This window comes from Impatiens glandulifera, chromosome 1, assembly GCF_907164915.1.
Source record: "Impatiens glandulifera chromosome 1, dImpGla2.1, whole genome shotgun sequence".
Lineage (NCBI taxonomy): Eukaryota > Viridiplantae > Streptophyta > Magnoliopsida > Ericales > Balsaminaceae > Impatiens > Impatiens glandulifera.
The window spans coordinates 30,147,568-30,169,634 of NC_061862.1; the positions used below are offsets into that span (position 1 = coordinate 30,147,568).

The 22,067-nt window shown below is 32.8% G+C and overlaps 3 protein-coding genes and 1 pseudogene across 6 annotated transcripts; 3 read left to right on the forward strand and 1 right to left on the reverse strand.

The window, feature by feature from the left end:
* The first annotated feature begins 4,868 nt into the window (after positions 1-4,868).
* LOC124921487 (CDPK-related kinase 7-like) lies at positions 4,869-7,977 on the forward strand. The gene is made up of 11 exons (XM_047462156.1): positions 4,869-5,195; positions 5,292-5,917; positions 5,995-6,036; positions 6,133-6,241; positions 6,321-6,399; positions 6,463-6,759; positions 6,837-6,949; positions 7,033-7,140; positions 7,215-7,277; positions 7,356-7,523; positions 7,609-7,977. The coding sequence occupies exons 2-11, from the start codon at positions 5,322-5,324 to the stop codon at positions 7,744-7,746; spliced, it is 1,713 nt and encodes a 570-aa protein (XP_047318112.1). The 5' UTR covers positions 4,869-5,195; positions 5,292-5,321; the 3' UTR covers positions 7,747-7,977.
* Positions 7,978-10,195: 2,218 nt separating this feature from the next.
* LOC124921347 (ATP-dependent zinc metalloprotease FTSH, chloroplastic-like) lies at positions 10,196-10,722 on the forward strand. Its single transcript, XM_047461995.1, has 2 exons — positions 10,196-10,334; positions 10,423-10,722. The coding sequence occupies exons 1-2, from the start codon at positions 10,224-10,226 to the stop codon at positions 10,642-10,644; spliced, it is 333 nt and encodes a 110-aa protein (XP_047317951.1). The 5' UTR covers positions 10,196-10,223; the 3' UTR covers positions 10,645-10,722.
* A 111-nt stretch (positions 10,723-10,833) lies between these two features.
* Positions 10,834-12,786, reverse strand: LOC124923188 (annotated as a pseudogene).
* A 6,832-nt stretch (positions 12,787-19,618) lies between these two features.
* LOC124921490 (arginine/serine-rich coiled-coil protein 2-like) lies at positions 19,619-21,874 on the forward strand. 4 transcript variants are annotated; one of them, XM_047462159.1, is made up of 6 exons: positions 19,619-19,870; positions 20,044-20,721; positions 20,814-20,945; positions 21,039-21,130; positions 21,215-21,286; positions 21,395-21,874. In XM_047462159.1, the coding sequence occupies exons 1-6, from the start codon at positions 19,753-19,755 to the stop codon at positions 21,821-21,823; spliced, it is 1,521 nt and encodes a 506-aa protein (XP_047318115.1). In that variant the 5' UTR covers positions 19,619-19,752; the 3' UTR covers positions 21,824-21,874. The 4 variants fall into 4 exon arrangements, with proteins under 4 accessions (XP_047318115.1, XP_047318114.1, XP_047318117.1 ...); XM_047462158.1 differs by having other exon boundaries at positions 19,620-19,870; positions 21,212-21,286; XM_047462161.1 differs by having other exon boundaries at positions 19,623-19,870; positions 21,435-21,783.
* The last annotated feature ends 193 nt before the right edge of the window (positions 21,875-22,067 follow it).

Consider the following 22,067-nt stretch of genomic DNA (forward strand, 5'->3'; position numbering starts at 1 on the left):
GAAGAAAAGAAGAGCACAAGAAAACACATATTTATAGTGGTTCACTCAAATGAGCTACATCCACTTCAGCTGCCACCAGATTTCAGTGTGAAAAAGAAGAAGAAATACAGAGTTTTTGCCTTATATTTTATCTCTCTAGAATTCTGTCTTTTAATATAAACTCTTAATAATAACATATTTATAGGGTAAGCATTCAAGTAATAAAACCTAAATAAATCTAGGTCAATCCCAAACCAAATACAAACCCAATAAACTATAATTAACTATTGTAGAGTTTATTATAAGTGACTAAGTGTAGGCATCATAACTCAACAATCTCCTACATAGAGACTAACTTCATCATCTCTCGATCGGTAGAGGCTTCCATCCGGTGTATTAACGAAGAAGACCAACTAAAGTTACACACAACTTTAGTTTTTCGTTTGTCACAGTTTTCGTCAGCATATCAGATGGATTTTCACTCCCGGAAATCTTCTCAAGATCTAACACTCTATCTTCTAAAGCCGATCAGATGAAATGATAACGAACATGTATATACTTTGTTCTTCCATGATAAAATAGATTCTTTGCCAAATGAATGCCACACTAACTACCGCATCACAACACACTTCCCTTGCAGTCTTGACCAAATTCTTGTAAAAAGGGTTGCAACCATATCATCTCCTTAACAACCTTTGTCACATCAATATACTCTACCTCACAACTAGAGAGAACAACAATATTCTACAATTTTAAAACTCAACTGATTGCAGTACCTCACAGAGTATAAATATATCATGTTATGCTCTTTCCACTATCAACATCAGCACCATTGTCAGCATCAACATATCCTTTCAAACCCATATTAAACTTTCGAAAACACAAAGCGAAACTCATACTTCCTCTTAAGTATCGTTGTATCGTAGTTCTGATTGTCATTAATTTGACCACTAGAGATAAGATCTCATTGTAGTTAATACCTTATTTTTGTTGAAATTGTTTCACAACCAACCTTGATTTGTACTTCATGGTTTTATCATGTTCTTCTTCAATCCTGAAGATCCATTTGTTGTGAAATGTTTTCTTTCCCTTTGGTAGCTCAGTGAACTCTCAAGTCTGATTCGACGTCAAAAAATTCATCTCATCCTTCATTGCAGACTCCCACTTAACTTATTCATCAGATTGTATTGCTTCCTCGTAGCATTCAGGTTCCCCTCTATCTGTCAACAAGATATATTTCAGAGATGGGGACCACCTCTCGACTGGTTTTCGATTTCTTGATAATCTTCTCAACTATATAACCGATGTTTGCTGATTTGACTCTAGGACCACATTCTCAACGATTTTATCTTCAACAACATATTGGTCTTCTTCGACAGTTGACATATATTTAGTTGAGAAATCTCTCAAATCGACTGTACTAGTCTCTTCCAGTTTGAAATCACCATTTGATATCTTCCAAACACAATCTTTGTAGAGAACCTATTCATTGAAGATAACATTCCTACTACGAATAATCTTCCAATTTTGATCATCCCAGAAATGATAACCAAACTCGGTATCACCATAACCAATAAAAAATATTAGACTTTGGATCAAGCTTGCTCCTATCAAAATCATTAATATGAACATATGATAAAGAACCAAACACTTTCAAATAATAAAGATTTACATTTTTATTGCTCCAGGCTTCTTCAAGAATTCTGAATTCAAGAGGAACAGAGGGTCCTCTGTTTATCAAGTAGGCAGTAGTGTTGATAGCTTCTGCCTAGACGATTTTAGGCAGCCCTACATGCAATCTCATGCTTCTAGCACGCTCGTTCAATGTTCGATTTATCCGTCCAACTACTTCATTCTCTTGAGGCATTCGAGGAACAGTCTTCACCATATTAATCTCATTTACATCACAATATTCTCTAAAATATCAGCTGATGTACTCGCCTCCGTTGTAGGATCTCAAGCATTTAACCTTCTGATTTGTTTTATTTTAAACCAAAGTCTTCCACTTTTTGAAAACCACAACTACATAAGATTTGTTCTTCATAAAATATACTCATATCTTTCTCCTCGAATCATCTATAAACGTCATGTAGTAGTATGATCGCTAATAGAAGAAATAGGTGCAGGTCCCCACACATTAGTGTGTACCAACTCTAGCCTTTCTTTCTTGAGCTCCTTCCAAATTTTTAAGAAACTCACATGTTTCTATTTTTCAAGAATGTAGTTTTCTCATAACTTATGTTCAATATACTTCAGTTATGGAATCTGACCATTCTTCAAAAGAATTTTCATCATTTTTTTCCCTCATATGTCCCAACCTACAATGTCATAGCTCATTGTTCTTCGAGTCATCAACTACAGCAACAATTGCTTCTCTACATGTTAAAGTTGTGTATAATGTTCCAGTTTTGTGACCTCGAGCAACAACTATCGCTCCTTTAGTCACCTTCCACGTACCATTTCCACAACTAAAATTGTGACATTTTTCATCAAGTTGTATAGAAGAAATCAAATTGCGCATTAAACCTAGAATGTGTCTCACCTTATTAATCTTCCAAACATAATTGTTTGCCATCTTCAATTTGATGTCCCCCATGCCAACAATATCCAGTGGCTCACCATCTACGAGATAAACATTCCCATAGTTTCCAGCCACATAATTCTTCATTAATTCTTTGTGGGCAGTGGTGTGGAAAGACGCTCTCGAGTCCAAAACTCATGAATTTATTGGGCTATTAATAGACAGAAGCAACACATCAGTGATAGTTTTTGTACATGCGTTGGCTGCATCATTTTTATCATCACTGTTTCTCTTTGGTGCTTTATAGTTCCTCTTCAAGTGACACTGCTTACCACAATTCCAGCAATCAAATGTTCGTCCAAATTTGGACGGACTTTTCATATTCCTCGACATAGATCTACTCTTACCTCGGTTAAAATTTCTATTATTACATATGCCTTGTTTTCAACATTCAGAGCAGAATCTTTGTACGTTTCACCAAAATTCATTTTAAAAACTTTTTAAGCAAGAATATAATCTATAACTTCAATAAATTTTAGTTTAGCATTTCTAACTGAATTACTAATTGCTTCCCTCATAGGTTTCCAACTATTTGGTAGAGATGCTAACAAAAGAAATGCACTAACTTCGTCCCCAAAATCAATCTCAACATATATCAGTTGATACACTATTGTATTGAATTCGTTCAAATGAGTAATGACAGAAGTACCATCAACCATTCTAAAGTAAAATAGTTTTTTCATTAGATGTACCTTGTTGTTAGTAGATAATTTCTCATACATATTAGAGAGAGCTTGCATCAGACCCATGGTGGTCTTCTCCTTTGCTATGTTGTGAGCAACAATTTTGGCTAGCGTCAATCGGACAACTCCCAAAACATGTCTATCAAGGAATTTCCATTCAGTTTCATCCATCTTCTCTAGTTTCTCACTAAAAGGAACGTGAAGCTTTTTTTCATAGAGATAATCCTCAATCTGCATCCTCTAGAATGCATAATTAGTTCCATTAAATCTTCCAATCCCATGTCCTATACTGTTCTCGTTTGCCATCGTTTCCAATGCTCCGATCTAGCCTAGTAACTCTGATACTAGTTGTTAGGATTTGGATCCTCAAATCTAACCTTAAAATGATTTGTAATAGTGGTTCACTCAAATGAGCTACGTCTACTTCAGATGCCACCAGATTTCATTATGAAGAAAAAGAAGGAATACAAAGTTTTTGCCTCACACTTTATCTCTTTAGAATTATGTCTTTGTCTTTTAATGTAAACTCTTAATAATAACATATTTATAGGGTAAACATTCAGGTAATAAAACCTAAATAAATCATGGTCAGACTCAAGCCCAAACCAAATATAAACCTAATAAACTCTAATTAACTATTATAAAGTTGATTATAAGTGTAGACCTCATAACTCAAAATTATCGAGTGTGACTAGTATTTGGAGTCTTTTGTGGAGTATTATTGAGATTCATTGGATGATGTCCGAGTCTTTGGGTAGTTGCTGTGAAGTTTGGATTGATGTGCCTGATATATCTAGCCTACAAATTTGTGTTATCATACAAATTATTTTTTGGTGAATTATTTATTTATAAAAAAATTGTCGAGTTTTAAATGTTCGTAGTCGTCAAATGCGTATCATTCATAATACTATTATTATGACTATAAAATTAATTCAAAAAGTTAGTAGAGTCTATTAGAGAGTTTTTTTTGTGGGGGGAGAACGACTTAGTACAATTTCTGTCGGAGAGTTAATCGTTTTTCTTGAGAATTTACGAGCTCAATAATTTATTGAGTACCATTTTCTCTTATTTTTATTTTATTTTATTTTTTATGTCGTTATTTATCGTTTTGATTTAACGATTTTATTTTATTTTTAATATACATAAATCTTTTAAAAAAATATTTGTTTACACTAAATAAATGAATATAAGATTAGTTTTATTTTAATTAAATCTATTAATGGAAAATGAGAAAGGACAAAGAAACTTACCTTGTTTTGTATTGAAGTGGTCAAAAATCATAAAAGAAAAAAAAAAAAGATTATAGCATGATTTACAGATTTGGTCAATTTTTTATTCATTTTTGAAATTACAATTTTTATATCAATTTAAAAAAAATTATTTTTACTTTTAATTGATAATCATACAAAGTGATTATAACAAAATATTATTCTTAAAAATGGTTGAAATTGATTGATAATGAAATATTGGATTATTTAAGATTAATTAAAAAAACAGATGTTTGTTTGATTGTTGATAATGGGTTATATGTGGACAGGCTGGAAGAATCCAAACAGAACCCCCCACCACCATTATTATTATTTGATGATGCTATGAAGAGAAGAACGACATTAACACATTTCTTCTTCTAACAAGGGAAAGAAGAACATTTCGAAGCAAAAAGAAAAAGAAAAGCTTCAAAAGGCAGGCAAGGAAACAGTGATTGGTTTCTTCCTTTTTCTCTTCTCATTTCACTTTCTTGCAGTCTCTGCCAAGCATCTTCCTTTAATGCTCTTTAATCTGATCTCTCTCTCTCTTCTTCTTCTTCTGAAATCTTCTACACTTAATAGAGCATCGGATTCGTATTCTTGATGATATTCTTCTGCCATTGTTGATCTGACGAGTGCTCAGTTGGGTTTCCTCTACTAAAGCTTCTGTTTTCTGGGTTTGTTTTGTTTTGTTTTGTTGATCAAGTGAGATTTTTCTCCTTTCTCGGGTTTCCTCTTTCTCCCGCTGCTTATATTTGTCTCAATTCTATAATCTGAAATTTACTTTCTTTCTTTTCTCAGTAATCTTTTCCCAACTGGGTTTGTGTTTCCATGGGACTTTGTAATGGGAAGCCAATTGAACCACCTGAAAACCTGTCAGAACACCCAGAAATTCTGGTCGGAACCGACCAAATTGGGAAAACCCCAAATTACTCATTCTACAGCCCGAGTCCTTTTCCAAATGGGTTCAAGAATTCACCAGCCAATTCCAGCGTTTCAACCCCTCTTCGTTTCTTTAAGCGCCCTTTTCCTCCTCCTTCCCCTGCAAAGCATATAAGGGCATTACTAGCCAGGAGGCATGGTTCAGTTAAACCTAACGAAGCCTCGATTCCTGAAGGAAGTGAATGTGATGTCGGATTGGACAAGAACTTTGGATTCTCAAAACAATTCATTAATCATTATGAACTTGGTGAAGAGATTGGGAGAGGCCATTTTGGTTACACTTGCACTGCTAAAGGAAAGAAAGGTAGCTTAAAGGGACATGAAGTTGCAGTCAAAGTCATCCCAAAATCAAAGATGACAACTACAATAGCTATTGAGGATGTTAGAAGAGAAGTGAAAATACTTAGTGCTTTAACTGGCCATAAAAACCTTGTGCAGTTCTATGATTCATATGAGGATGATGACAATGTTTATTTAGCAATGGAGTAAGTTCAATTAATCCTTTGTCTTTTCTTCTTCATGTTTTTTGTCTCACTTCTGTCTAATTTTTGTTTTTTTTAAGGTTATGCAAAGGAGGGGAGTTATTAGACAGAATACTATCACGGTACTGTAGTCTGTATTATCCTTATAATCAAAGATGAGATCGATAGCTTACATAAATTACTGTCTTTTGTTTTGTTATGTTTTTCTCTTTCAACAGAGGTGGAAAGTACTCTGAAGAAGATGCCAAGTCTGTTTTAATCCAGATTTTGAGTGTAGTTTCCTATTGTCATCTTCAAGGTGTTGTTCATCGTGATCTTAAACCCGAGGTATAATTGAATGACAGTCAATCATCTTGTTGTTGTTCTTCTTCTTCGGCTTATTAACTTTTTTCTTATTTTGTTTCAGAACTTTCTGTTCACGACCAAAGATGATAATTCCCCGCTTAAAGCCATTGATTTTGGACTCTCTGATTATGTGAAACCAGGTGAAATTAAATTCTTCTATTATTTCCGAAAGAAAGTTAGCTAATGTTTGATTGCTTATACAGACGAAAGACTAAATGATATTGTGGGGAGTGCGTATTATGTTGCACCTGAAGTGCTTCATAGATCATACGGAACAGAAGGAGATATGTGGAGTATTGGAGTGATTGCTTACATTCTTCTATGTGGGAGCCGACCCTTTTGGGCCCGATCAGAATCAGGAATCTTTCGAGCTGTTCTTAAAGCTGATCCAAGTTTTGATGAAGCCCCTTGGCCTACATTGTCTCTTGAAGCGGTTGACTTTGTGAAAAGATTGTTAAACAAGGACTATCGAAAGAGACTAACAGCAGCACAAGCTCTATGTAAGTTTAGTTGGCCAACTTTTTACCAACATTTATTTAAAGATTCACATATTCTATTATTTTCGCGTTCTATTCAGGTCATCCATGGCTAGCAAATCGTCAAGAGGTGAAGATTCCATTGGATATGATTGTGTATAAGCTCGTTAAAGCCTACATTTGTTCATCTTCTCTAAGAAAAACAGCTTTAGGGGTATGTATGAGTTAATATTATGGTGGATATCAATTATCGACTACTTACATATTGATTATTGATTGACGTTCATTTGCTAACAGGCACTTGCGAAGACATTAACGATACCTCAGTTGGCTTATTTACGAGAACAGTTCACTCTGTTAGGTCCAAACAAGAGTGGTTTTATTTCCATGCAAAACTTCAGAACGGTTAGCCAACCAGACAAGTCTCTTTTACCAGTCATTTTTTCTAAGGTTTATGCTGATTACATTAAACTAACCAGGCTGGGATGAAGTATGCAACCGATGCCATGAAGGATTCACGGGTTTTAGATTATGCAGCATCGGTAATTAAGCATCCCTGTTTGGATTGTGCATTATTAGGTTAATCAGTCATGTTTTTTGAGTGATTTTAAATATTGCAGGTGAGTAATCTTCAGTATAGAAAGATTGATTTGGAGGAGTTTTGTGCGGCTGCTATAAGCGTTTATCAGCTCGAAGGATTGGAAACATGGGAGCAACATGCACATCATGCATATGAGCTTTTCGAGAAGAATGGGAACAGATCAATTATGATAGAAGAACTTGCTTCTGTATGTATCATCAATGTGCACTATGTATGTATCATCATGAGGTGCAAACGTTGTTTACTTTTGTTTTGTTTTGTTTTTTCTGCAGGAGCTTGGGCTTAGCCCTTCGGTTCCAATTCATGTAGTTCTCAAGGACTGGATACGACACTCAGATGGGAAGTTAAGTTTTTTGGGATTTGTTAGACTGCTCCATGGCCTTTCTGCACGTCCCTTCCAGAAGGCTTGAACAACTCAAATCCAACCGTTGTCATTGAAAGTTGAATGACACAAATATCTCCGGATCGGTTTAGGAAACAACCTAGCGACTCCCCCCAAAAATCATGCACCGAGTATAGTGCTGTTTCTCCTTTAGTCTTGTTCAATGTTTGATGTAACTGATAATTGATAATTTATTGTATTTATTATATAAAGATGGAAATGGAATGTTTATATGGAAATTAGGGTTTTTGTTTTGTTTTGTTTGTCATGAAATTCCTTTGTATACCTAAAACTAGTAGTTATAGTTGGCTTTGAATGATTTCGATTCATCTTTGGGAGACTCGTAGATTTAATATGATACAATACATATATCATATTTCTGGACAATATAAAAGTCCAAAAAAACCTATGTTCATGAAAATTGAACATTTTGTAAAGATTTTTAAGTCAATTGTTTTTAGCATAATCAGACATGTCTTGATATTAGATTATTATGAAAATTATATATTTTTTTAGATCTTTTAAAGGAGATTGTCTTTAGCCTAAGTTTCGCGTTAATAATAACCCGTAGCAAGAAACTTATGTTTAAGAATCTAAACCGGGTTATATATAAATAAGAAACCATGAATGCATTTATGAGAATGGATTAAGATACTTAAATTATGTCACTTTCAATACATTTATGAGAATGGATTAAGATGCTTAAATTATGGGAAGAAATCCAATTTTATCATCGAACTAAAACGAAATATTCACGTATATCACCGAACTAATATTTTAACAGACAAAGATGTTTTTGTTAACTAGTGATATAGATGAACATTTAGCTCAACTACAGTGGTATGAATGAACAAAAATTAGTTCGATAATATACATAAATATTTCGTTTTAGTTCGATAATAAAATTGACATTCTTCCCTTAAATTATGTCGCCTTCAAATTACTTACATCAAATTATTATGAAAATTCAGACATTTTGTAGATATTTTTTAGGGTGATTCTTTTAACCTAATTAGATATTGCCTGCATTACATTATCATGAAAATTGAATATATTGATCTTTTTTAAAGTGATTGTATTTGGCATAATTGGACATTATCTGACATTAGATTATTATGAAAATTGAACATTTTGTAGATCTTTCTTAAGGCTATTGTTTTTAATCTAATCAAACATGGCATGATATTAGATTATCATGGAAATTGAATATTTTGTAGATCTTTAAAAGTGGATATTTTTAGGGTAAGTAGATCCATATATATGTGAGAGTAAGTTTAAATACACTTTATTTTTTCTGTGGGAAAAGTACTTTTAAAAAAAAAAAAATCAAATGTAATCTCACTTACTAGATTTTAAACAGATGTAAGTCAATGGTCTTGTTTGAAAACGGGTAAATCACCCATTATGCATCCAAACAATAAACCATTTCGAAAGCTTTATGGATGAGATTTAGCTGGGTTGTTTGAATTGACTTGAGCTCCAACTTTAGATCTTTTCTGTATACCTACTTTTGTTCATTTTTTTTTTCTATATCCATTTTTTATTCCCTTTTCTAAAATATTAACGTCTCTCCAAATCCATTAATTAACTTACTAATTAATTACTTATTTTTATAAATATATAATTAAAATTAATAATAATTAGATAAATAATTAAAATAAATTTTTGTGTAGGAAAATATTTTAGAGGGAAAGATTCCACCTAAAATCTCGTTCTTTGGATTGAACGTTATTCACGGTAAAATTCTTACGGATGATCATATGTGCATGAAAAAATGTTATATTATGATTAGTCGTATGTGTCACGAAGAGGTTGAATCGACAACTCACTTACTTTTGCATTGTCGAAGAGTGTCTAATATTTGGAATCTTTTGTGGAGTATTACTAGAATTTATTGAGTGATGCCGAGTCTTTGGGTAGTTGCTAAAATTTTGATTGATATGACTGGTATGACAGACTTACATATTGGGAAATTTGAGCAAATGACCCTAAAAAGAGGCCTAAATGCGTTTGGTGAGGGTGACTAATTTAAATAGCGCTGGTGACCCCTTTTTTTCTGACGAAAATGCCCCTATTGCGTCACGCATCCTCCAGTTGCGTGACGCACCCGAGGGCATTGTGAAAAGTCCACAATGCCCTTACTATATAATTAAAAAAATTCCAGTTCTTCCCATTTCTTTTAATTTCTTTCTTTCTTTTCTCTTTCTTCACTTCCCATTCTCTCTAAAAAGACCACCCCCGACGACGATCCCCAACGAAGACGGCGGAATCCCAACGAAGGAGATGTCCGCTGCTACCGGTATTCTTCCTTTTTCCTTTATTTCTCTCTTTCGACGCATTGTTTGTTAGGGTTTAGTGGTTAGGGATTGAGTAGGTGAATGCCACCATTGCGACGGAATCCGGGTGCGTCATGCAGTTGCGTAACGAAGTTGCGTCACGTAGTTGCGTCACGCATCTGCGTAACGCACCCCAGACAACGTAACAACAGGAGCATCAAATGACTTTATGCAAGTATCGCGAGTGGCTAAACATATGGTGGAGCGGTTTGGGTTCAGTAAGAAGATCGGCCAGATTGCCATTGGTGGAGGCGGTGGAAATCCCTTCTTGGGTCAACAGGTGTTGATCGAAAATTCGAAATCCATTGATTTGATAAAAATGTTATGTGTAGTAACAGAGTTAGTCTGTGTTGTGTTTGTGATTGCAGATGTCTTCACAGAAAGATTACTCGATGGCGACAACAAATGTTGTGGATGCAGAAGTGAGGGAGCTGGTGGATAAAGTATACTCGAGAGCAACACAAATAATCACAAGCCAAATTGACATTCTCCATAAGCTTGCTCAACTTCTCATAGAGAAAGAAACTGTTGATGGTGAAGAGTTCATGAGCCTCTTTATTGATGGCAAAGCTGAACTTTATGTTTCCTAATTCCCCTTTCTATGATTTTTTTTTGTAAGAATTGCATGTCACCCCAAAACAATACATTTGCATATATATATATATATATATATATATATATATATATATATATATATATAAACACAACAATTGTTCTGTCAAAGCCAGCAACAACAATAACATTAACAAGAAGAAGAATCAAATAAAATAGAAAAAATGTCATCTGCTAGTCCCTCCTCCTTTGTGCTTCTTATCTTCTAGGGCAGCAGTTTCATTAAGCATATTGGCTGCATATTTGTGCATGTCCATCTTCGCAAGGGAAACCGCTTGCATGTAAAAAACAGTCGACCAATCGGGGAGGACACACTAGGCTTGCATGGCATCTCGGAGAGCTGCATCAAGTTGCTCGCACATAAGATAACATAGACTTCATCTTCCATATACAGTTGGGGAAATCATCGTTCTCACATCTATGAACTGCAACATTTTTATAACCATAATCAAATTATAAACAACCAAACATACATATATTACATACCAAAATGTTTTATTTTTATATACCTGAGAATAACAATCTATAGCAGTTCTAAAATCCTTATCACGGAATGCCAAGTCACCACGCTTCCTTGCATCCATCATGTCTTTCATCTGTTGTGTCCATTCTTGAAAAGAAAGTTGGAACAAATCAAATAAAAAAATAAGCGCTTGTGTTTGCACCAAAATGGCATTAGCAAAAAAGAATACCTCATTAGTTCCTTCGTCGTCTTTATAGTGAGTTGTTACCAAGATTTGATGGATGGCTGTGAGGTCCATTCTATGACAGGCATCACTCATTGGTGAAAGAGGATGTTGAGGGGTGGCTGGTGCCTCTTCATGTTTAGGGATACCAAGCATCACATAAGATTGGATCTGATGAAACAACGTATCATCAATATATAAAAGACTTCTCATCCCGATCTGGATACAGATCATAAAATGTTTCAAAATGAACTTATAATTAGTGTGAATATGACACTTTGAACTGCAAAATGAATTAAATAAATGAATTTGCATTACAGTCAAGAATTGTTCTTTGAAGACCTTAGTTCCAACTACTGTAGAATTGGAATCGATATTATTGTATTAATGGAATGGAGGAGGAATTGATATAATTGTATTAATTGCTACAAATTATAAACTAGAGTGAAAGAAAGACAATGGACTCACATCAGGTTTATTCTGCAATGGGGCAAGGGTAGCAACCAGGTCTCTTGTGTTTGGTCGTTTTCTTGGTTCATACTGCAAACATTTTGAAGCTAAATTAATAACAACAGTAGCCTCTTCAGTTGAAAAGTTTCCTTCCAAGTGTGAATCAATCAAAAGAAGAATGTTCTTCCCACGCATCATATCAAGCGCCTGCATTAGGACAAAGTTTGTTAATAAAGAATGCAATTTTAATTTTGTCTCAAATTTCTCAATTTAAAGGTCTAGGCACCAACCTACATGAGTGAATTACTCATTTAATATCAAATATTCTACACTTGGTATAAACAATGTTTGCAATTATTAGAAGTTGTTTTTATGGACTACTCTATTAATACAACCTAAAAAAATATGGGGAAGCACTTACATGACTTGGTGGGATGTGTTTCCCACTGAGAAGATCCAGAAGCACTGTTCTAAAGTTAAACATGACACTTTCTGGGGTAACCCTTCCTGCATACAAGCACATTTACCCAGACAATTTCCAGATAACTAAAGATATCAAATCGAACTGGATGGATTAACTAACTCTACAAGAAACACATTTGTTTGTTACCTGAATTGCTGTAAGGGATTTGAGCTGAATCTTGCGTGACGCATCCTGCGTGACACATCCAATCAACTAACCAACCAACCTGCATTCAACGAATCAGGGCGAATCAATGACGTTCTGTAAAGGAAATCAACACAAACAATCATATATATAGAAAATCAACACAAACAATCATATATAAACGAAATAAACACAAAATATAAACGAGTATAGTGGAAATTTTTGCTTCGGCCGTCGTCGTTCGCCGTTGGAGCCGCAGTTCGCCGTTGGAAGTTCTTCGCAGCTCTAGGCCATTGAATATAGTGGAATGGTCGACGGTGCCTCTTCGATTGATTCTTTGACGATAAAAAAGAAGAGAAAGTCTTCTCTGCCACCATTAGGGTTCACGGCGGAGAAGACCTGGATGAGAGAGCAAATGAATCAAAAATGAAAAAAAAATTATAACTTTATAGGATTTCGGGTGCATCACGCAACTGGAGTTGCGTTACGCAAGGGTATAAATTTCATTAAAAAAAATGGGGGTCATCAACGCTATTTAATTTATCCCCCCACCAAACGCAATTAGGCCTATTTTTAGGGTCATTTGCTCAAATTTCCCTACATATTTGGGTTATCATCGAAATTATTTTTTGGTGAATTATCTGGTTTAAGAGAAATCGTCGAACTTTTAATTGATCGTAGTCGTCCGATACGTATCATTAATAATGTTATTATTCATGGTCGGCCCAATGCAAATTTTAATTTTGTGTCCCCTAAAATTATAAATAATTTATTTTTTAACTTTTTTTTAGAATTAATAATTTTAAAATTTATAATTAACAAAATATATATCCTAATTAAATAAATAACAACAATATCTCATATATAAAACATTTCATTATAATATATATCAAAAATATTAATATAATAAGTTCAAAGTGAAAAAGATACAAGAGAATAATTAACAATTATAAAAATACTATTTGAATTTTTTGAGACAAATCTTTTAATGATATCATCGCTAATCCATTTAATATTTCTTGTGACATTGTACTTCGTAAGTAACTCTTTATCAACTTTAATTTAGAAAAACTTCTCATAGGTAGCCTTACCCTAACCCGGTCCTGACATTAAGTAAATTATTTAACTAGATCTAAACTTTGAAAAAAGAAAAAAAATACTTTATGATAGGGTCGGGTGATATGTTTTTCGTAATTTTGAAGCATGATTGGATAGTATTGGTGATATATGGTCTTATGTCTCTATAATAAGAAATATATAATGATAAATATTTTAAAATGATAAAATATTAAAAATATAAACATAAGAATAAGAAAAAAAATCAAATAAATAAGTGTGTCAATAACATCATTTCCTCAAAAATAATTTTTACTATCTTTATAAATTTGTAAATTTGAAGATTTATAGAAGAGAGATAAGTTAAAATGATGACAACAATAATAAGAATTTAGGGGTTAGAAAATTATTATGTTAGAAACTTAGAATAGAAATAAAAAATGAGTACCACAATAATAGTAGGGTTTAAGGTTAGAAAATTATGACTACATCATAATATTAGAAAAGTGTGACAATATTAGAATAGATAAGAGTGTGAAATATAATTAATATTTATATATAATATAAAATAAGATATAAATAATTAATATATTATAATACCGAAAATAGATTAAAAAAAAGTTATATATTATATATATATATAATATATAATATATATTTAATATGAAAAAGAAAGAAAAAAAAGAAAAAATAATAATAATATAATATATAATTAATAATAGAGGTCTTCATCGGTTCGGTTTTCGAGTTCCTCAGTTCGGTTTATTCGAATTTTTATTTTTTTTAGCCAATTCGAAAACCGAATCGAATTCGATTTTTTTATTTTTTTGAAACTAGCATAAGAATAAACGAAAATTGAACCCGAGTCTGTACCGTGGCAGGGTAGTATTCTACCATTAGACCACTGGTGCTTTTGTTACCATTTTTTTATTATTAAATCTTGAGTTTAAAATATTCTAATTTGATTATTTTTGAACTTTTTCTTAAGCTAAGTTTAGAAAAATAAATAATAAAAAAATAAATTCGGTTTTCGGTTTGGTTTTCGAGTTGAAACCCAAACTCGAAAATCAATTCGAAAACCGTATTTGAATTCGAATTGATTTGAAATTCGATTCGAAAACCGAAAATGAAATTCGAATTCGGTGAATTCGAATTCGGTTGGATATTCGGTTCAGACCAAATATTGACCACCTCTAATTATACTATATTATAAAATTGAGACATGAAGAGGGAAATTTGACGAAATGACCTAAAGATTCCCTTAATTACATCCGTGGTCACCGCATAATTTTTAATGCGATAGTGACCACTTTATTTTTTTTGGACGAAAATACTCTCATCACGAAACGCGATAAGCCTCTACATTTCGTGAAGGGAAATGTTCTTTATATAAATACTCAACTTTTTTTCATTTCGTTATTTTCATTCTATCTCTTCTCTCTTTACTCCGCGCTCTCTCTCACACGACGGTGACAGAACCCTAAACGAACACATCATACAGATCGACGACCAAAACATGTTCTAATCCATTATTATTTATCATACGTATCGATTTATGTTTTTATTTCCATTATGTTCATCTTCAACCCCTAAACCATGAAGTTGTTCTTATTGTTCATCTTGTTCATATTTAGTTTTGTTCATATTTTGTTTATCTTGTTAATAATGGTGGTTCATCTTGTCAATGAAGATATTTGCAGATAATGCTCTGAATCGGTTCCGTTTCAGGAAAGATTCGTGTGATCTCGTGAAGCGACACGGTGGTCACGCGAAATGGCACGGTCGTCACACGAAGGCCCATTGCATTACGCGAAGCGGCACGGTCGTCACGCGAAAGGCCATCCCTTATGGCGAAGGGTCATCCCTTGGGCGTTTTGTTTTACCTTCTGACTCGGATTTTGTTGAAAGTTTTCCTTGTTCGTATCTTTTGATGTTCTAAGATTGCCTAGAAAGGCAATTGTTTAAAGTGATTAATAATACACTTGTTTTTGTTGTATCTTTTTCACTGGTTTTAGTGTGATTATCCAATTGTTGGATTATCTTAAATTTGGTTCTTTGTGACAATTATTTTTTGAGCAATTTATAAGGCCTTGTTGTTTCAAATAACCTCAATTACTGTAAGTTATAGATTCTTATTCGAAAACGAGTTTATTTGAAATTAATCTCAAATTGATTGAGATTTACACCTATAGATTGAGACGAAAACATAGTAGAGAAAAGATTGATAGACTTAAGGATACAATGTTTGTTCATAATATTCAACATAACCCTAAACCTATCCAAATTAAATTAAAGCCCTTAAATACTAAGTAACCCTAGCAAAAGTCTCAACCATAGTTAGGAATTTAACTAATAAGACAAGACAAACAAATAGGCCTGAATATGAGCAGATGACAGATTCTTTAATCAAACAAAACAAAGAAAATCATTTTTCATTCAGCTAAAAAACAATAGAAATCGAATTTGGTGTTTTACACAAATCTAAGTACAACTCCGCCATAGCACGTACGCCTACTGTGTAACGACGATCGTGCCGCTTTGCGTAACATGTGACGATCATGTCGCTTCGCGTGACCACCGTGCCACTTCGTGTAACGCGATGGGCCTTCACGTAACATGATGATCTTTCGCCTGACGACCGTGTCGCTTCGCGTGACGACTGTGCCGCTTCGCGTGACCACTGTGCTGCTTCACGAGATCACACGAATCTTCCTTAAAACGGAACCGATTTAAAGCATCATCTGCAAATATCATCATCAACAAGATGAACAACCAATATGAAGAAGATGAACAAAATATGAAAAAGATGAACAATAAGAACAACCTCATGGTTTATGGTTTGAAGATGAACATAATGGAAATAAGAACATAAATCGATACGTATGATGAACAATAATTGATTAGAACGGGTTTTGGTCATCGATCTGTATGATGTGTTCATTTAGGGCTCCGTCGTCGTCGCGAGAGAGAGCGCGGAGTAGAGAGAGAAGAGAGAGAAAAAAAATAACGAAATGAAAAAAAATTGAGTATTTATATAAAGAACATTTCCCTTCGCGAAACGTGAAGGCCCATCGCGTTTCGCAATGAGGGTATTTTCGTCCAAAAAAATAAAGTGGTCACTAGCGCATTAAAAATTATGTGGTGACCACAGATGCAATCAAATTTCCCCATTAAGGTGGTGCCCTATCACTATACAACTACATAAGTTGCCTTACGTATGGCTATGATGTTTTCTGATATTCGTTTAGAAAAACAGCAGAGTTTGTCGAAAATTAATCGTTTTTATCGAGAATTTACGAGCTCGATAACTTATTTAGTACCGTTTTTTATTATCTTTTTATTTATAATATACATTAACATTTTTTTTAAAAATAAAAATGATATATTTAAATAAAATACTTAACATATATTAAAATAAAATATATTAAAATTGTAAGGCCCTAAAATTCTAATTACATTCACCTATTTCATCGTGATTTCGATCATAAATGCGGAAACGCTAGGGTGCCTTTTTGACATGACCATTGAAAATGGTGATATAATAGTCGGTTGTACGGTCCCAGTCCCTCCTTCCACACACATCTCTTGCACCATGCTCAACTCCAAATCTTCCTTCACCGGTCATAAAACATGTGGTTGGATTACACCACATAAGCATAGTGAGTCTAATGACCCAGCAAGCAATTAAGTATTTAAAACATACTGGGATGCTTTGCTTTTAAAAGCAGACATATGCATAAAAATGTTCATCAATTAAATAAAGATAATCAGTTTATAAACATCGATGGCATGTTTAGAAAATATGATTTCATTGGGCTTGTACAATAACATCTTGAGTCGTATTTTGACCATACACCTTTCAGATCTGATCCTGAAGCCAAGGAATCCGTTTGAGCCGTATTTGGATAGGCACAATTAGGAGTCTGTCCTTAAAAGCCATTGGCCTGTTTGGACCGTCTTTTAGTTTGAGTAGCAGTAACTAGAGCTCACGCAAGAAACTATAGTCCCATAAATAATCAGTCAATATTTTGGATTCGGACTACTAGAGCTCATCTTGGTAGTCATCCTCCTATATCCGTCAATTCCTTTGAATCCATAACCCTTATATAAAATCATCATTCTTTAGAAATCATGGACATGCTTTGAAAACTTTATACATCGTTTATATAAAACACATGAATAAATAGTATTGTGTGGGTTTAGAAAACATTATAAAAAAGGTACTTGTCTGATAAATCCTTTATCTACAGGATTATCGGTCGGACCACTCGGTATTGAGTTCCATCATCCACGGTCCTAGATCTCTATCAGGACCGAAGATTATTAGTCTAGAAAAGCTGATTTTTATGACGTTACAAAAATAACTCATGTTTTATCTTTATTTAATTTTATAAATGTAATATATAAAATTAAAATTAAATATACTAAATTAAATAATTATACATACATAAATCCTTAAAATAAAATGCATAAAGATAAAATAAAATTGTATGAATAAATTGACTTACCAAAATAAAATATGTATTTTATTTTAAATCGTTTATATAATGTAATGTATTTTATTTTATAATATTTATTTAATTTAAAGTATATTTAAATATTTTTAATTAGTTGAAAATGGTATGTTTAATTTTAATTATATATATTATATTTATAAAAATAAGTAAAAATAAAAATAAATAAACATTATATATAAAGTTGTATAAATAAATTGAATTACAAAGATGTATTTTATATTAGTTTATAATATTTATTTAAATTATTTAATTTAGAGTAAATTTAAAATTCTTAATTGACTAGTATGAGATTATAGATTTAATTTTAATTAAATAATTATAATATAGGTACGTTATTTTGATATAAGTTATTTTAATATTTATTTAATTATATATCATTTTTTTAATATAATGTTTAAAAAAAATTAATTAAATATTATTTATTTTTATTATATATATTTTTATTTATAAAATTAAAGAATTTATAGAAAAAAGTATGTAATTATTAAATTAATTAATAAGCTAATAACTGGGTTTAGAGAACTCAAAATATTTTAAGAAAATAAATAGAAATATAGATATATTGAGAAAATAATAATGAAATGGTATTCCTCCCACTTCTAAGAACAAAATATTAATGATTTATTATTAAGGCCATGTTTGGATTGGATTGGGGTTTTTAAAAAAATTTATAGGAAAAAAAAATAATGGTGGTTGATAATTTTAAGAAGATAGTGATTATTTTTGATAAAAAAAGATTTAAAAAATATTGATATATATAAATAAAATAATAAATAATAATTTAAAATAGAGAGTATTTTAGTTAATGAAATGAGTGATGTGATTGTTGAGAAGTGATGTGATTGAAAAATTAATTTTATTTAGGTTATTTTAAAAATTCAAAAAGAATAAAGTTTAAGATTGTTTGGTTTTGTATTTTAAAAAACTTGATTTATTAAAAAAAAATTATTGGTTGATAATAATTCTGATTTTTTTATAAATAGAATTAAATATTATTAATATATAATGATAAAATGTTTTTTTTAAATAAAAAAAGGAATATTTTAATTAATAAATTTAATAATATAATTGATTATATTATAATTTTTTGGGTCAAATTATTTTCACTAAAAGATTCTAATATTAAATATTTTTAAAAAATAAAAAATAAAATATCTTTAATAAGTAATATTAAATTATAATTAATTTGTTGAGTTATAATTGAACAAATAAAAATATATATTTAAAATTAAAAAATAAATAATCAATTTTAGGACTAGTTCTAAAACTTGTTACTTCCTTTATTTAAATAACTTAAAGGAGAAAACAATGATTATGGACGGTGATTTTGAGAAAATGATGATGTTTTTTTGGTAAAAAGAACGATTAATGAATCGATTAATTTGATAAATAAGAGAGAAGTGATTTGATAATTAATTTTGTTAAGTTATTTGAAAAACTTGAATAAGAACAAGGCCATGATTAAAAAGTGAATTCATTTGAAATAAAATGTAATCTCACTTGCTTGATATTTAAAAAGTGTAAGTCAATATGTATAGAAGATAAAAGAAAATAAAATTTCGAACTGGGCCTGAGGCCCAAAGAAAAGATAATTTCTGATGGTTGAACCGTTAAAGTTTGAACCGGTGACAGATCTAACCGGAAATATGTCGGACTGAAGAGAGCTCAATCCCTAGAGAGACAACCGTATACGGATCAAGGTTTTACGATTTCATCAACTCGCAACCCTAATTCCTCTTCTTCTTTCTCATCCAAATTTGAATAGGAATCATGGACTCTCTGGCTACTGGTGGTGATACGAAGGCTGGGTTTCGTAAGCCTTCAAATGACGCAACCAACCGAAAGTATAGGCGCCGCTCTCCATCTAGCGGCTCCTCTTCCTCAGATGGTATTAGTTACCTTTCTCTCTATTCAATTCGAATAATTCTATATCATTTCGCATTTGGGTTTTGTTTATGCTGGCTCCCCTGTTGAAACTTTACTGGAAAATCTTTGGTTTAGGCATTTTTGTCTGTTTTCCTGTGAAATTATAGACCTTTTGATCGAATATTTTGGATTTAGGGAGCCCGAGACATGATCGTAGCTCTAGCCCAATGATTTCCAAGGAAGATTTGTCAAAAGATTCTGACTCTCGTAGGAGGAAAGCTGATGGGAGAGATATGGACAGGACTCACGTTGGACGAAACAGTGATTCATATAAATCTTCAAGGAGTTCTCGTGGTGATTATCGCAGGCATGATGACCATGATAGACACAAGTCTTATTCTGATCGGACAAGGCAAGAAAATGATCAGTATAGATCTAGAGACCATTTGGGTAATAAGGATAGAAACTACTCTGGACATAGAAGCAGCAGAGATAATAGAGAGAAGGAAACCTTGTCTACTGAACACAACAAGTACAAGGATTCCGCCTCTCATAGAACTGGATCTGATAATCGCGATGCAAGGAAGGACTACTTGAGGAATTCGGGTGATCGGAAAAACAACCATTCACATCTTCATGAAGAATCAAGGGGACATAGAAGTGAAACAAGCTCACAGAAGAACACTGATGGCCATCAATCAAAAGAAGTTTCCAAAGTTGTCTATGAAGAAATGAATGATGAGAAGAATAACAAAGAGGAAAAGAAGAAGGATAGTGAGAATTTGGGAATGGGTAGGACCAAAGACCAAGGAGAACATTTAGTAAACTCGGAATCTCCTTCCAAAAAAGCTAAGTTCCTCGGTTTTGAGAAAGGTACAACTGCAACAGAAGAACAAACAAGATTGAATTGCATTTTTATTTCCCTTGTTTTTGTTTCTTAAACACTTACCTTACTACCTTTGTAGCTGGTGGAGGGCAGTCCTCGAGTTTGAAGCAAAGCGGGGATGTTGTTGTTAGTAAGATGACCACACAGCCAGCTCTAACTTCTGATGATATAGACGCAGCAAAGGTTGCTGCAATGAAAGTAGCAGAGTCAGGTATGCTGTAAACAAAGACCCAATTTCACAATCTTAATGCTTTATTAAATTTGGTTCATCATGACTTGTTTTATAAATCAAAATATAAAACAGTTAACAGGAACCTTATCGGCACTGGCTTCATGACTGCTGATCAGAAGAAAAAGCTACTATGGGGGAATAAAAAGAATACTGTTTCAGAAGAGGTATGACAATTGGAGATGAAGTGATATTCTCAAACTAAGATTAGTAGTGTTTTTTTGTTCAATCCTGTGAATATTTTGCAGCAGCCTGGTAATAATAGATGGGATTCATCTCTGTTTAATGACCGTGAGCGAGAAGAGAAATTTAAAAAGCTCATGGTAAACTCCTCCATCCCTCTGACAGAAATGAGTTTTAACTTTTAGTGAAAAGAATTTATTTAATTTTAACAAGAGTAGTTAATTCTGATGGACTAACACAGTTTTTAGAGTCTGAGGTTGGCTTGGTGCATATGGCCCATTATTGTAGGGTGTAAAGGGAGAGCAGAAGAAGACAGATCAGGGTCATCAAGATCAAGCTGCCGACAAGCAGAGGGAGGAACAACTGCAGCTGGACTTGGAGAAGCAGTACACTGCTGGACTTCGTCGCAGAGATGGACGCACAGTTGGCCTTGGCCTCTGAGGACGACGAGGAAGAAGATCAAGATCATCTTTGGGGTTTTGTTTTATAAAACTTATGCTAATGTAGTTATTGTCATTCGAATGCTCTTTTTACCTTTTATAGAACTTTTGTGTCATTGGACACAGAATGCTTGGAAATGTACTGCCCTACCCAACATTATTATAGATAGTGGTTTCATTTTAAAACACACTTTTGTTATAGAGAGTTATTCTCAAAGAAGCCTGTTGACTTGGTAAATTAATCTCTACAGGGCAAATCTCTCTTCTAAATGAATCTTTTTACACTTATCGATTGAGTTAAAACTCATCTCTTCTCCCATTAGAAGATTACAAAATTGTTGTAGGAAGATCATCATCCCTCCATTATCTCTACCATTGTTGTACTTTGACTGAAAGTATCATCTTCTCTGTTGTCAATTTTTGTACTTTCTTGTAATCATTTCTCACTATTGCAACTAAGAATGACAATTTCAATCCGTTT